General features: G+C 50.9%; 6 protein-coding genes across 6 annotated transcripts; 4 read left to right on the top strand and 2 right to left on the bottom strand.

Moving 5' to 3' along the window:
* Window positions 1-2,562: 2,562 nt before the first annotated feature.
* On the top strand, window positions 2,563-2,907 carry J4E86_000575 (uncharacterized protein; the record flags this gene model as incomplete). The annotated part of the gene is made up of 2 exons (XM_051441149.1): window positions 2,563-2,596; window positions 2,624-2,907. 2 exons carry the CDS (start codon window positions 2,563-2,565, stop codon window positions 2,905-2,907), a joined length of 318 nt encoding a protein of 105 aa, XP_051307320.1.
* A 2,872-nt stretch (window positions 2,908-5,779) lies between these two features.
* J4E86_000574 (uncharacterized protein) lies at window positions 5,780-6,909 on the top strand (the record flags this gene model as incomplete). The annotated part of the gene is made up of 3 exons (XM_051441148.1): window positions 5,780-6,172; window positions 6,395-6,474; window positions 6,528-6,909. 3 exons carry the CDS (start codon window positions 5,780-5,782, stop codon window positions 6,907-6,909), a joined length of 855 nt encoding a protein of 284 aa, XP_051307319.1.
* A 277-nt stretch (window positions 6,910-7,186) lies between these two features.
* Window positions 7,187-9,056, top strand: J4E86_000573 (uncharacterized protein; the record flags this gene model as incomplete). The annotated part of the gene is made up of 2 exons (XM_051441147.1): window positions 7,187-8,479; window positions 8,538-9,056. 2 exons carry the CDS (start codon window positions 7,187-7,189, stop codon window positions 9,054-9,056), a joined length of 1,812 nt encoding a protein of 603 aa, XP_051307318.1.
* A 1,125-nt stretch (window positions 9,057-10,181) lies between these two features.
* On the bottom strand, window positions 10,182-11,361 carry J4E86_000572 (uncharacterized protein; the record flags this gene model as incomplete). The annotated part of the gene is made up of 4 exons (XM_051441146.1): window positions 10,182-10,309; window positions 10,357-10,491; window positions 10,553-11,218; window positions 11,271-11,361. The coding sequence occupies 4 exons, from the start codon at window positions 11,359-11,361 to the stop codon at window positions 10,182-10,184; spliced, it is 1,020 nt and encodes a 339-aa protein (XP_051307317.1).
* A 651-nt stretch (window positions 11,362-12,012) lies between these two features.
* J4E86_000571 (uncharacterized protein) lies at window positions 12,013-13,495 on the top strand (the record flags this gene model as incomplete). The annotated part of the gene is made up of 3 exons (XM_051441145.1): window positions 12,013-12,142; window positions 12,197-12,811; window positions 12,867-13,495. The coding sequence occupies 3 exons, from the start codon at window positions 12,013-12,015 to the stop codon at window positions 13,493-13,495; spliced, it is 1,374 nt and encodes a 457-aa protein (XP_051307316.1).
* Window positions 13,496-13,833: 338 nt separating this feature from the next.
* J4E86_000570 (uncharacterized protein) lies at window positions 13,834-15,606 on the bottom strand (the record flags this gene model as incomplete). Its single annotated transcript, XM_051441144.1, has 5 exons — window positions 13,834-14,081; window positions 14,139-14,352; window positions 14,407-14,610; window positions 14,663-15,130; window positions 15,178-15,606. 5 exons carry the CDS (start codon window positions 15,604-15,606, stop codon window positions 13,834-13,836), a joined length of 1,563 nt encoding a protein of 520 aa, XP_051307315.1.
* Between the last annotated feature and the right edge of the window lie 161 nt (window positions 15,607-15,767).

Genomic DNA, 15,767 nt, shown 5'->3' with positions numbered 1-15,767 from the left:
GAACCAGCGGATGGCAAGCGAGGAAAGCGTCACTTGTCCGTCAAGCGGTTGCACCAACACAGTGACGCATGCAGACGTTCGTAAACACGCGCCACGAGACGTTTTCACTCGGTAAGACACCCAAACTCATCAGAAGTGGTAGTTTCACACTTGCTTACGTTATTGAACAGGTTCGACGAGCTTTCCATGCAAAGGTACCTCAGCACCAACAAAAGCTTCATGTATTGCCTTGCTGAAGGCTGCCCATCGGGCCAGATTCACGACACTGGGGTAGAAGGCCCGATCTTCAGCTGCGCCGCTTGCGGATATCGCATGTGTACTGCCCACAACCCCGTCATACCGTTTCACGAGAATGAAGTATGCACGCAATACATCGAGCGAATTGAACGCGAGAGATTTGAACGCGAGGCACGAGACGAAGAAGTACGCATCAGAAGAGAACAAGAAGAAGCAAGTGTCGCCGAAGTTGGGAAGTCTTCAGTGGAGTGTCCGGGCTGTGGAACGCAGATTCAGAAGACAGAAGGATGCGATCATATTACTTGTAAGCATATTAACATGCTCGGTTTCTCGGTTCATGCTAACTTTCAAAGGTCGTCGGCCGGGATGCGCTTTTCAGTTCTGCTACAGGTGTCGAGCTCCATACAAAGGCGTGCAAGGCATCAGCGGTATCGGTAACTCGGCGCATGCTGAGTCATGCCGACACCATTCTTCACGGCTGCCCAATTATCACGCTGACGACGACGAGGAGTGGGTTTAATCGTGGTCGTAATACCAAAATGCATTCTGCTCAGTGGACCTCCTGAGAGTTGAGCGCAGCAGATCTCGCTGGTGGTCTCATTTGGTTCAAGGTCTGCGAAAAGACCAAGGAGCACAAAAGCATGCACGGCATTCATCTTGTGCAATAATTTTCATGCGATCTTAGCGTGAGTTTTGTTCTCGGGTGTTGTCTCTTTCTGGCGGCTGCTACTGTGCTGCCACACGGTCATGAATCTAGGACCTTCACCCATGTTCCATTAGTTGCCACCACCCATCAGATCCTTATTCTTATATCATAAGCGAGCGAAATATTTTGCGTCAGCTTATATTGGCAGCTTGTCAGTGAAAAATAACCAAAGCATATCCCCTTTCATATTCACGCGCGCTGAATCTGGGCATGTATACACTTGATCGCGCACTTGTCAATCGTATGATCGATGGCGCATCTCTCAGACCCCTTGATTCTTCGACATAGGTTAGCAAGGCGGATGCAAGACCCGGCCAGCCGGTCAATCCCCAAGGACACTCGCGAGATGACCGAAAAACAATACTTACGCGCCCTTCAAGGAGCCATCTAGCACTTGAGCTTCTCTGGCGTCCTCGCCATCTACGCAGCAAAGTCTCCGGACCAGATATGTATCGCATGTGCGGTAATGCGCTCGCTAAAGGATTGCACCCACGTACGGAAGTGAGAGCATGCCCCCAACATATGCCAGGAGTGCATCGGCTAGTGACCGAACGTCGAAATGTGAAATACAGCTGTCGTTCATGTCCTTTGTCCATCGGCGGCTTTGTTCACGGTGTGCGACCTTGAAGACGTCCATGAATTTGCGCCCGCTGAACTGTTTGACCGGTAAGCCATCGCCTTTCCACTTCTTCTCCGTTACTAACATCTGGAGCTACGATAAAATGACGCTCCAGACTTTCCTGCGCAACCCTTTCAACTTCCGCTATTGCAACCTTCTAGAGTACTCTTTCGGCCAGCTGCGGCACACAGAAGATATAGAGTCTTCATCTGCGCAGCATGTGGCTATCTCAGCTGTTTCAAATACAGCGTTGCTTTGCACCCCGGCGAAACGTGCGAGCGTTCCGACGCCCGAAAGGTGTATGGAGGCATGAGCTTTCATGGGGAAGGCAACTAGCAAATTCCTCGAGAAAGAGACGAAGAACTACCCTGGCTGCAGAACGTACTTCAGTCCAGAAGTATAATGCAAACGATAGGAGAAGCGCAGCGGCAAAATGGGTGAAGATGCTTCGTGTGCCTGGTGCCTGTCGAATACTCTGATCCCTTCTTTCAAATCGGCGTGAGCACGCGATCTTCCAACAACTAGGTATACGATGAGTCTTATTTCTGATTCACGGCAGCTGATTGAACCATCGTGACTGTACCTTTAACTGTATCTATAGTACCAGTCTTCGAGATAATCCGTGAGAGGCTCATAGGCCACTGGGTGAACCCCGTCATTGTCTCTCTCACCGTTCGATACCTCGCCTAGCGCATCGACTATATCTCGCGCGTAATATCACTAACTATGATGACGCAAAGAGTCAAAGCATAGCACAAAAGAGACAGCTCGCGTTCGTGGCACGCATATATTATATGCTCAAACACATGCATCATCCCCGTATCACTAACAGAGATATTTGGCATGCTTATCTTTGACTCTCAGCAGTATGACAGCTTTCTGAACGCTGGGAAACCAACATGTATTCGCGTCGCACGATCGACGTGCCCATGCCTTTGACTGATCATGATCAACACATTCATCGGTCTCTCACTGGAGTCAACAGTTATTTCGTGGAGTCATGCTGGGTATAAAACGGAGGCGCATCAACACCAGTATGGATGCACAACAACAATCTTCAGCATACCATTACTTCCGTCTACTTCACAAACATATCCTTCAAAACAGCTATTCAACCGAAATAACACGTCACATCAACATCAACACGTCGTCCGCACGGCCTGCGAGGAAGGAGTTCGATTACTTCATTGAGCACGAGGCTCGGGAATACAACAGGATTAAAAGAGAGAAGGCAGAAGCCAAAAAGAAAGAGGATGAAGCCAAAAAGCAGACCGAAGAGGACAACAAGAACAAAGACAAGAGCGCCACTGAAACCTCGAAGGCCAGCAGCAGTGGCGGGACGTAGTGCAGTGGTTGGAAAACAGAGATGTCAACAAGCAAGTCAAGCAAGTCCAATCTCTTATCTGTTGCCCATCTATATTCTAATTCGACTAGCCTACCACCTCAAGCAGAACGGTCGCTCACGGGGCAAGCAATAAAAATTGCTTGTTGATATTTCTGATGGAAGGTAACGAGGCACATGGGGTGTGTATGGTCGTCGAGGCATGTAATTTGTAGCCAAGCTTCACTGGTTGAAGAGCTCCAAGATTACAGGTTGTGGGTTTCCTTAACACATTCATTATGTCAGATCTTGTAATAATGTTTTCATACCTAATTGAACACGGATCCTGTGCCCACTTCTTGAGTAAATTTACCGTGCGTTGATACCTCTAGTATCGTTACCACCTTACGAGATTTCGAATAGCTAGCAGGGTCACCGAGAGTTCGTCACGAGGCTGCGCGGATAGAGCAACCGATAAAGCATCGCTGTGGTGTACATAAACGGTGTATGTATCGTGTTGGCTAGCAGAGGCCACTGGTCCATGAATGCCACTGGGGCTGGAATTGATCGACATGGGTGGGGCTCAATTGCGTCACGCGTCGCGGCGCGTTCTTTCCCACCCCAAGCCCGCCTTTCATACCTCACGCAGCTGTGTACACATTGCGACATCTCAGTTGATACTCTTTGGTCTTGCGATTCGCTACCCTCGGGAGACGCAACATATAGTTGGTCCGCTAACCTTTCGCCAGCTTCTCGCCGACGCGATGCTCCAAACCACGCGAAATGCTACGCGCAGGCCGTAGCAGTCTGCGTGGCGCGCCTATCACAGAATTTCGAGAGATTACGCGACCCTTGAAGCGATGAAGCCTCAGTCGTATGCCACACGACACCATATGTTATATTTGGGACAGGCTGGTCAGTCGACAGCAGCGTCCGCATACGTCAAACGCGTAATGTCCCACTACATCTGACCAGATAATGTTGCGTACCAGCTACCCTACCGGGTTGGAGATCTTCTAGCTTGACTTTTCATTCAGGGTAATGGTTCATTATTCCACTGTCCTATTCCACTGTTTTAATGTTAACGTCATAGCGCAACAGGCCCACGAATAACCTTCGGCAAACCGCGAGATACCCAAATCCCCGCCGTCTCGATGCGCGATACCCAACCGAAGCCGCTACACAAACTGGCGTATGCGATCGATAACCTCTCCGCGAGACAGTCACCTTCATGCAAATTCGCGCGATACTGCCTTGGTTACGGGCCAACGGAATGAACAAACCCATGGCTGGGCCGACCTAAGATGCACATGTTGACATCTAGGTAAAAGCATAGAGACTAGTCAATACCCATATTAGGCATCATTCTTTTAGGTCACAGCGTGCCTGCTATGCACGATATTCTCAGGGTGTCTGGACATAGATACTTCACCCAAGTGGTGTAGGGACGTGGAGGAAAAGACCAACTACACAAGCTTGAGTCAAACACCCCTATGCGTATCCGTCCAAAATCGCCAGATAACACGGCCAACGCCACCCTAGTACTCCGGCCATTGCTACTGCATCTCGGCTTCTTTGAGGATGTGCAGACAGTTTGACGCGCATCCGAAAGGAGATCAACAGTACTCATCTACGATCCTTTATCGTATATGTTTAGAGCGTGAACAAAGCTAGAGGTCACATAAGGTTAACAGCGGGTAAAACCGTGAAGCAATGATTGAGCAAATAGTTGGTATTCTTTGTGTGCTTGATTTCTGCACGCAGCCTCACGTTGGCCTTTGTCGGTTTGTTTCATTGTTACTCATCATTGATCCCAACGGCAGAAGACATACACAAAGCAGGTACAGCGCAACATGTGCCGAAGGCCCATGTTTGGTTCCATAGATATGGCAAACTGTATAGAAGCTGATGTAGATTCAAGATGCGAATTCTCAATAGCTAGATGTACCCTACGAAGCCACTTCTGGACTACACTATAGCTTCGGAAGTCTTAAAACACCTTACACGGCATCATGACGAAAGGGCCACCGTACAAAACCGGGCAACCTTACTTTAAGAGAACTTTCGAGACATGGTGTCGGACTCACCGACCAAGATGGTCAGGAGGTAAGCCTTCAAAGATGGGCATGCTGAGATGGTAGCTTACTCTATTAGACGATGTGAGATTGACTGCTCTGACCTTGTGGCATGGAGACATAATCATTCAAAACTATTTCCTTCGAAGGGTTGGGAAGAAGTTTGAGTATCCTATGCAGCGACAACATCAGGTGCCAGCCGCACCATGGACCCAAAATGATGTAGACACCGCAAAGAGAACGAGACAGCTACCTGGAGTTGCGCCTCTTGTCATTGCAGCTCCTCCGGCAGCTCCTCCAGTTCAACCCTACCCTTGCAGCTTTTGGCCCAACAGGCCGTGGGACGCAGATCCAGAAGACGCTTCTATCCGTCCGGAGATTACGATCGAGGCCATCAAGGATGACGTTATGGAGGATAACGCCAGACTAGAGTGGGTGACGACAAAGCCGTTCTTTTGGCCAATTCGAGATGAGCAAAACTGGGAGAATAAGAGATTTCTCGGCGCTGGCGCCTATGGCTGTGCGGGATTGTGGTGTCAAAGTGATGCCCAAGGTAACATATCAAGGGTATGTGACTTCAGGCATAGGATCATTACTCAGGTTTGAGAGAGCGTGCTGACAAAGAACAGCGGATGGTTATCAAAGAAGCGAGGCTTGACAAGTCTCATTGGCGTGACCCTTGCCTTTGGCGAGAGCAGTTGCCATGCGAGATCCGCATGCACCAGCTAGTCGATGACGGCCGCGTGGTGTCTGATAACGCCGATGAGCCTGCTGATTCTGCTTACAAAACTCTGGTTAGACATCATGGGTACCGCTTGATGATGACCCAGCGGCGTTATCGCATTTTCTTTGACTACTACGAAGGCGGCGATCTTTGGCATGCTTTAGAGAAGCACTGCAACAGATTGAATAAGATAGTTTATGCTTACCAAGGTGACCAGCCATGGCTTGACACCGAATGGGACGAGGAGTTTCGTTGCTACCGTAACTCGGAAGGGGAGTCCGGAGAAGCAGGATTGTTGGAGAAGATACCCGAAAGCCTTATCTGGAGAATCGCTAGCTCGCTCGTTCAAACGTGTCAGATCCTGCATTTCGGCCAGGTCAGTATTGGAGGTGTGCAGAACACCACACCTGAGTGGAAACCGATCAAACACTGCGATATAAGACTCGACAACATCTTCATCAAGCCAGCGGCTCAGGAGAACGAGAATGAGGTCTGTGACCAACCTCCATAGATTACGTTGGAGATCGTGTGCGCTAACCGGCCCAGTACCCAACGTTTGTCTTGGCAGACTTCGGCCTCTCGTTTACGGACATGGGTGCTCCTGCAACTGACAACCCATCTTAGTATGTCAGGGAAACGGCAGACCCACGATATGCGCCTGTGAGTAACAAGGCTACTATCCGTATATTCTTACGAAGCTAATCAGAAGCAGGAACACCAGTTTGTAGTTGATGACGCAGCAGAAAGCGGTGGGGTAGTACCCCTAGACGGAAAGACAGATGTATGGCAGATGTACGTACACCACCATGGAATACCCGTTCGAACTTTACTAACTGCAACTCTAGCGGTGCAGTACTTTACTCACTACTCAGCAATGGTTTGTACCCCCCTCTCGGCCAAGGGCCATGTCGCTTTGTCGAGAAGTTTGACGCAGCTGTACCTTTCGCCGGCGAACATGGCGACCTGAGAACCTACACCGACCCAGAGGATGACCCATGGAATGACATGGATTTCTTTCCTACTTTCAAACGTTACAGCGAGAATCTGAAGCTATTGGCGTTGGCGTGTCTGACATGGCAATCGAGTGAACGGCCGACGTTATTGGAGATGAGGAATAGGATCGATGATTTCCTTACGACGCACCCGGATGTTGCGAATGATCGGAATATGGAGTCGCTAGAGGTCGTTCGAGATTTGGAATTCGCGATTGGGCAACCTATGAATTAGACACGGCTTTAGTCTTGGCAGATCGATGCGCGACTTTGAAATCTGTATGCGCCCATAGCTATGGCAACGGCTTCACGATATCCACTAACCTATCTGTAAATACGTGCTTGTATCCATGTCTTTGTCCTTCCGCATCAGCCATCTCCCGGCGTCAGCATAAGTGCCGCAACAGGAAGTTTGCATCTCTTTGTTCGGCCGTTGTAGTCCTGAACGCACCTTACCGATATAGCCTTTTGGGAAACAGATCGAATGACAAGTTGTTCTAGCACATCCACCAATGCCACGGAAGCCACCACCCTATAAGTCCGGTCTCCCCTACTTCAAACGCGACTGCGAAGCCTACTTCCCCACCAATGCCTCGACAGTCACATGGAGCCGCGCCGAGCAAAACAACACGGTCACCACGTTATGGTATGGTAGTCGAATCGTCCGCGATTACTACAACGCGCGAATCGGGCGACGAGAATTATTTGGTCTGCCAACACCAAACCCCATACCAGATAACCCGTTCAATGCGAGCGACGTCACGTTCGTGCGCACAAACAAGAGTATGCCGCCGTATCGTGATGGGTTGGGAGGAACGGAGCCAGCGTGGGTGAATGCTCCAGCGGGATTCGGTGCGCTTGCGATGATTGTGCCACCGCCCGCTGTGGTCGTTGCAGGCCCTGTTGCAGCGCCTGTTCATGCCGTTACAGTACCGCCACCACGGCCGGTAAATCGATATCCCTTCGACTTCTGGCCACCTAAGCCGTGGGATGCGGAGCCAGATGATGCGACCTTAGGCATGACCATAAAAGCCATCAAGTCTAAAGAAGAGCCCGAGAACGGTGAAAACTGGATGGATGATACCCATGATCCATATGGCGACAGAAGAAGGTGGATAGGCGGGAAGTTTCTAGGTGCAGGCACTTTTGGATGTGCAGGTTTGTGGTGCGCAGTCGACGACAACAACATCGTGACGGCCAGAATGGTCGTTAAAGAAGTCCGCCCACATAACTGGAAATGGCGGGATCCAACGTATTGGAGAGATTATCTTCCGCGTGAAATTCGCATACATGAGCGTATTGACGCGAATCGACCCGCCGCTGGCGCTGATACCTCGGGCAATGATAACTTGTTGAGGCATTTAGGGTACAGATTGATGATGAAGCAGCGCCGCTTCAAACTGTACCTGGACTTCTGTGAAGGTGGCGATTTATTCCAGGGATTGAAAGAGCACTTTGACCGATGGAAAAGAGGACAAGTGACGGATAAAATTGAGCGACTCAAAGTCGTACCAGAGAGCTTGGTCTGGCATGTACTGTCGCAGCTTGTTGATGCATGCCTGGTCCTCCAAACGGGATCGAAAGATCCCGCGACAGCGGAGTCAGCTTGGCCACCAATCACGCATCTCGATGTCTCGTTGAGCAACATCTTCTTGGAGCCAGCGGCTGACGATGCTTATCCAAACTGTGTCTTGAGCGACTTTGGTATGGCAATGTATGATCTGGAGCAGAGTGATCCCGCAGTGAGACCCTCAGACAACCCTCAGGAGTACGTGCTCAGCCACACCAGTTTCAAGTACCCTCCCGTAAGCCAAATCTGCTCGGTATCGAGACACCCAGAATAACTCGTGCTAATCGCATCAGGAGCAACAACTTGTACGAGGTACTCCGCCTGACTTGACACCTTTGAATGAGAAGACAGATATCTGGAGCATCGGAGCAGCAATCTGGTACATGATTGCCAATCGTTCTGTCGCTGGTCCACAGCGCGAACTGCATTACTCGGAGGACATGCCGCAAAACGTGAACATTGGCGAAGCGGATCATGGGCGACTAGACGAGACCGGAGCGAAGCCGTTTGAAGGTTTGGGCTTTCCGGCACTGAGCAAATACTCGGAAGACCTGAGGTCGTTGGTTGCGCGCTGCGTGAACTGGGAGCAAGAGCATCGGCCAGATCTAGCAACATTGAGGGCCGAGATCAATGCGTATCTGGTAAGCCACCCGACGGTAAGGGACAGCAGAGACTTTGGACCACTGAGAATGTCGAACCTCGAACAAGTGCTGGGAATTGGAGATACGTTTGCAAGAAAGAGGAGGAAACCGATCGCAGGAATGCAACCCCGTAAAAGGCAAAAGGGAGACGAAGAGAATAGTGAAGAGTAGCTCAAAGCCGTTGAATGCGAGTTTCGCTTTGGAAGACTCTGTCGTCCGGTGGGACTAAGCTGTCTTTCGCAAGCGATCGTGGAGTGTTTTCGATAGCGCTTTGTCCGCTGTCCCTTTGCCTGCGCTTCCTAGCCCCTCCGTTTGGCCTGTCATTGTTACTGCTTTCCGGTTTTGCATGCATGTTCGAATCGATCACTGGCTAGATGTACTCAAGTGCCTGCGACAAGCGCTTCTTCATGTCCGTGTTCGCCTTCGTTCTCGTCTTCGTCCTTGATTTGGTGTTGGTTTTTGCCGTGGTCCGAGTCTGCTTGTGTGATCGACTTCAGCAAGCTGCTTACAACCCGTGGGCATCGCGCAGCTGCTGGTGTGTAGGACGTGTAGGATATGGGGCTCGAATCGGTAGGTCATGGCCTGTCAGACGGTCGGGATAGGTTCTCGGATCGTGTTGTTTAACGGTATTGCTTCTGTGCTATCACGCAGTGATATCATCTGTTCTCTAGTTTAATCTTCGGGTCAGAATCTAGCAGAAATGCGATATGCTCCAACATACCTCTCGCATATTCGATGCTGTTCGCCTTTCTGCATCGACCGACATTCCAGCAAAAGTATCTGCCATGACCTTAACACGCGCTTACCATCGTGAATCGCTCACATCAAGTACGTGGTCAATTGTAGCTACACATAGCTTTCGAGATCGTCAAATAATCCGAGTCTATTGCTGCAAGAGAAACCACGCGGACACGAACTTACATGGCTGCGAAGGCCACGAACTATCTATGGGAGAATGAGGACGCGTTTTTGTGCTAGTTGAGGGCCGTACTTGAAGTGACGATGCTCGGGCGTGGTAGTCCGTCTTGGATTGTGACATCAGGGCAAGACGCGGTGGAACGTGCACGCTTATCTTATCGGACAGTGGTGGTGGAGTACTACCAAGCCACTAGGTACGAATACCGCAACAAACAAACACCTCTGCATATTCAAGGACATTGACAGAAAACGCGAAAGGGTTGTTATGCAGTGATTCTTTTCCTCAACCACTACTGGCCACAATTTTCGACCATACTTAGGTAGCGCTTCACTTTGTCATTGCACCTGATCTCTTACTTCGTTGACCATCGCTTTACCTCACAACTTGAAGCTGTTCTGCACCAGCTTCTCACTCAACGTCCACAGTCGCTCGGCCAACTTCGGATCAGTCGCGTATGGCATCGCATCACACATTTGACAGTCAGACAGCATGATACCCTTTGATTCTAGTACGTTGTCAGTGTTGAGTTTTGCGGACTGAACCTTCACTTACCGTCCAATGCTGGGTCTAGCGCCGCAACCAATACCGTCGCAGCACCCTGATCAAGGTTCTTCCAGAACGGACTAACACTTCGGATCGCAGCCTCGCCATCCGCGTCCAGATTTCGACTGAGACCAGTCCAGATTGCTAAGCTCGTCAGCAGTTTTGAAACCACGCACTCAAAAGGCTTGCGCAGCGAGTTACTCACATCCGGGATGCACAGCATAACTTCTCACACCCTTTACTTTGTACTTCTCGTTTAAACCCACTGAAAACAGAATGTTCGCCGTCTTCGCCTGTCCATAGGCCAGCCACCCGTTGTATCCATCATCTGCGCCCTTCGCAAACTTCGGAGGAAGCTGCACGTGCCTCTCTTCTTCGGGTATCTCGTCTTCGCTCTTCTCCCAGTTGTAATCAGAGAATCGAACAGGGCTCAACCGATGACCAGCAGAAGTGAGGTTGATGACGCGGGTGGTACCTTCATCTGAAGAGGAAGCTGAGGCCAGAAGCTGAGGCATGAGCAGGTTGGTCAAGAGGAAGTGGCCAATATGGTTGGCGCCAAATTGACCTTCGAGGCCTTCTTTGGTAGTTTGACGCGCCGTTGTCATGATACCAGCATTGTTGATGATCAGATCCAAGCGGCTCGTCAATTGTGACACTTCTTTTGCAGCAGTCTTGACAGATTCTTGAGACATCAAGTCAAGAAGGACTACTTTGACTAAGACGTCTGGATAGACATCCTGGATGCTCTTTACGACCTCTTCTAGTTTGGACTTGGTGCGTGAGGCGAAAACGAGGAGCGCTGGATTTTGGGAGGCGACCGAGAGGGCTATGGACGAGCCGATGCTTTCAGGGGATACACCGGTGATGAGTACTTTTTTAGGTCAACATCAGCTTTCAACAGCGTAAGCACATGGACGTCCTACCATTCTTGCCATGAATTTGCTTGGCGAAAGCTTTCGCGACTTCAAGACCGCCCGTCTTCTCGTCCCATTCAGAATGTGTCAGGGTCGACATTTTAGCTCTTGATATATACAAGAAGTAACAGTCTGAGTCTCAGAATCTTATCAAGGGGAGTGCGTAAGTCTCGCTCTCGCTCTCCCTGGGACTGAGCTCGTCCACCACAGCGACTGCCATCCGTAAGCATCGAGACTGCACGCGCATTTCCTGCTGTTTCCACAGCATCTGTGTCACCTTCGGGACAGAATGCACTGGAAATGGACAAGTGCAGTTGGGGTGAAAGTTGCGGGGTAGGTACAAGGCGGGGAAGTTAGCATTATGTGGGGCAGCTACGACCTATACTTCGCGTCCCCAATGACCTCGCATCACGCGTCAACACCCTTTAACCGGCAGATACGCCGATCCACTTCGTCATGATACGACTCCACCCCACGGAGGGGACATGCCGGGAGAGGCGACCAGCACCTGCAGGCCCTCAGCGCCACGACTCGCGCTTGCACCCTCGGTCATCGGCTCCATCTCGCCTGGGTGAAGTTACTGAGAGCGATGGGTACATGGCCATATCATCGGTAGATGCAGGGTTGCCGAGCCCCACGCTCATGAGCAATTACCTGGTCGATGCGTTTGGATACCTGGAACCTTTTCTCGCATCGAATCGCGTTGTGTTACCTTATTCCGCCCAGTCGTGGAGCTTGATTGAAGTCGCGTATGCCACTCCGTGCGCGAATAGACGAGACCAAACTACCCAAGATGTCTTCTCTAGAGACGAACGAGAACGGTCCAGTCACCAATGGCGCAAAACCACAGACTGGCATCAAAGTCATCATTATCGGCGCAGGTACGTCCTTCACAAGAGTCCATGCCACAGCTCCGTTCTAACACGCATCACCAGGTTTCGGCGGCCTCACAGCAGCCATAGAATGCATCCGCCACGGTCACACTCCCGTCATCTACGAATCATTCCCCTCGCTCAAGATCCTCGGCGACATAATAACCTTCGGTCCCAATGCTGGGCGCATCTTCGCGCGTTGGAGTGATGGACGCGTCGCACGCGACATGCGCAAGATCTCGATCGATCTCACCGAATACGGCTTCAACATCCACAAATGGGATACTGGCGAGATTGTCATAAACCAGAAGACACCACCACGCGACGAGAAGGCGCCGAACTTCAACGGGCACCGCGGTGAACTACACGAGATTGTGTTCAACTATGCCAAGGAGATTGGCGTCGAGATCAATTTGGGACAACGAGTGGAGAAATACTGGGAGGATGATAAGGAGGCGGGCATCGTGCTAGAAGATGGCACGCGCGTTGCTGGCGACCTCGTGGTTGCGAGTGACGGTGTTCGAAGTAAGGCGAGAACACTGGTGTTGGGTTACGAAGACAAGCCAAAGAGCAGTGGCTACGCCGTATGGCGAGCTTGGTTCACCAACAAGGACATGATCGCAGACCCGGAGACAAAGCAGTTCTGCGAGAATGGCGATACCTTTAATGGATGGATCGGTAAGCCTTCATCCACCCCGCCGTTGAGACTAATCGCATGCTAACAACTTCATAGGCCCAGACGTACACTTTCTCTTCAGCACTATCAAGAACGGCACTGACTGCTGCTGGGTGCTTACCCACCGTGACGACCACGACATCGACGAATCCTGGTCCTTCCCTGGCTACCTCAAAGACGTCAAGACTGTGTTGGAGGGCTGGGATCCAATGTGCTGGAAGATTGTTTCTAAGACACCGGAAGAGAAACTCGTTGATTGGAAACTTGTCTACCGGGACCCGTTGCCCAACTGGGTTTCAGGGTATGGCTCCGCGCCAGGTCATGGCCGGATATGCTTGCTAGGCGACGCAGCGCATCCCTTCCTTCCAACAAGTGCGCAAGGTGCGACGCAAGCACTCGAAGATGGTGTTACACTCGCCGTGTTGCTACGAAAAGCTGGAAAGGATAACGTACGAGGCGCGTTACGAGCGTACCAGGATATACGTTACGATCGCGTCAAGGCTGTGCAGAAAACGGGTGAGACGACGAGGGACATGTGGCACAAGACGGATTGGGAGAAGGTGAAGAAGGACCCCACGTTGATTCAGTTCCCGAGAGAGGATTGGGTATTCCAACATGATGCTGAGAAGCATGCGGAGCAACTGGGGGATGAGTCGATCAAGAAGGCTAGTGCTGTTGCTGCGTAGATATACCGAGCGGAAACCTCATAAGGATAAGACCAACAAGGTTTTAAAGTTTATTGAAACTGCTTCATGATGTACGTGTGGCAAACGGTATCAGTCTTGCACGATGTCTCGAAAAAGGTGCAGGGGTCATAGGCACGTAAGTCACGTTCAGCATTCCGTCAGTTCGGTAATAACACCGAGACACATCAGCAATGAAGGCGAAGCAGAAGTACCGCGTAGTCAAAGGAGTGAGAAAATCGATTGGTCCTAAGAGCAAAGCTTAACTGTATGTGCGAGCCAGAGGCGTCAAGCGACGTCTTCTTCCACAAAAAGATACACTCGTTGCTTCAAGTCATAGCTCAGCCACTCTTCTCGGTACCGACAACCTCGTGATGCACAACTTCATCCTTGTCGCTATCGCGCCTTTCGATCTTGTCGTCAACACCAGCCGCAACACGGCCAGTACAGACGTACTTTCTGAACTTGCGCGCCGGAAGCCTAGCTTCAAACATTTCGTCAATCTCTTCGAGAGTGCGGTTCTTGATCTCGGGCAGGTAGAAGTACACCCATGCTGCTGTGATGAAGCAAGATGGTCCCCAGATCCAGCCTACATATGGCGTTAGTATGCTGTTGGGGTAGAGAGCGATGGGTGTGGATATCTTACCATATTCAGGGCCCCAGTTGAGAGAGTCAGGGTTGATGAAGTATGGTGCAGTGAAGGTAGTGAGCCAAGCACCTGCGAAAGCGACTGCCGATGCAATACCAAACGTGTATGAACGCAGGCGCTGCGATGGGATTTCTCCACCAGAAAGCCAGGCGTAAGCAGCGATCATACCGTTGTAACCGACGATGTAAATGACCGAGAGACCGACAATAGCCTTGAATATGTCAGTAAGAGTCTCGCATACTCCACGAAAGAAACATAAACGTACCTTTCCAGTGCTAGTCGTGCCAGGGTTGACGTGATAGACAGCCGCGATGATAAGTTGCGTGACACCACAGATAGAAAGACCAGTCATGAGGAAAACGCGGCGGCGACCGATCTTCGAGATGACACTGCTGTTGATCATGACTACGACGACACCGACGGCGGTCAAGATGCAGGAGTTCATGAAGGGGCTACCGACATTCGCCATCTTTCTCAATGTTAGCCTGGCATACTTTCGACGACGGGAGCGATGCACTGACCTGGAAGAAGTACGTTCCGTATGCAATCACAAACATGGCACCCGACGCAGCCTGAGTCGATACCGCAGCGATAGCCAGCAGCGTGCGCCTACGATCAACAGGATCTTTCCAAATGTCCAGGAAGTTCGCGCTCGACTTCACAGCCTTCTCCGCATCGATGGCTGCTTGGATCTCTGCTACTTCGCCGGGCACGCTTTCGGGGTGCGGACGCATCCACAGGAGCGCCTTCTCGGCTTGCGCTGGCTTTTCGACTAGAATAAGCCAACGTGGCGATTCAGGAATGAAGAACAGGCCAGTCGACATGAGAACCGGGACGATGAAGATCATGCCAAGTGGGATGATATACGAGTTCCGACCATTCATGTCGTGTGTTGCGTTATCGATTACCGTGCCAATGAGCGTACCGACTGAAGTCCAGATCTGGAAAACGGATATCATGAGACCGCGGTATCGAGCCGGTGCTGATTCCTACTTGTATGTCAGTAATGTACCGACGAATGAAAGGTAACACGAACCTGGATGTAAAGCTGCGAAAAGGTCATATACCACCCATTTGCAATCCCAATTAAGAGTCGTCCAGAATACAATCCCGCAATGTTGGTCGTAGTCATCATGACAATGTTCGCAACGCAGCAAAGCGCACTGGCCATCCAGAGACATTGGCGCCTCCCCAGCTTCTTCGCGAAGACACCGGCGAACATTGAGCTGATAAAAGCCCCCAGTGTCATCAAAGACGAGATGAGTTGCTGACGCTCGGGGGAGATATTGTAACCTATAGGCGTCATGGGATCAGGATGGCCAAAGACTTCGAGAAAGCCGCGCATGGCTTGTAAACCGCCGATAGCACCAAAGTCGATGCCGTACTGGAATGGCGACATGGAAACGAGGGTACAAGCCGCGAGGCATTTCCAATTGGAAAGCAGACTGCTTGTTAGATCGGGCATTTTGGTGGATTCCCTCTCCAAAGATGGTGATGAAGAATTTCAAGAGATGCGGCGAGGTTTTGCTCGATGTTGCGAAGTAGGGTTAGCTTCAAGAAGCGATAAACTTTCAACTAGAGAGGCTGGCACCAGCGATCCTTCTGCCTCATAACAGGGCATCCCTT

Source organism: Alternaria arbusti, assembly GCF_024043155.1.
Source record: "Alternaria arbusti strain BMP 1465 chromosome Unknown scaffold_1, whole genome shotgun sequence".
Classification (NCBI taxonomy): Eukaryota; Fungi; Ascomycota; class Dothideomycetes; order Pleosporales; family Pleosporaceae; genus Alternaria; species Alternaria arbusti.
The sequence above is the reverse complement of the archived record's forward strand: the minus strand, read 5'-3'. Positions and strand labels throughout refer to the sequence as shown.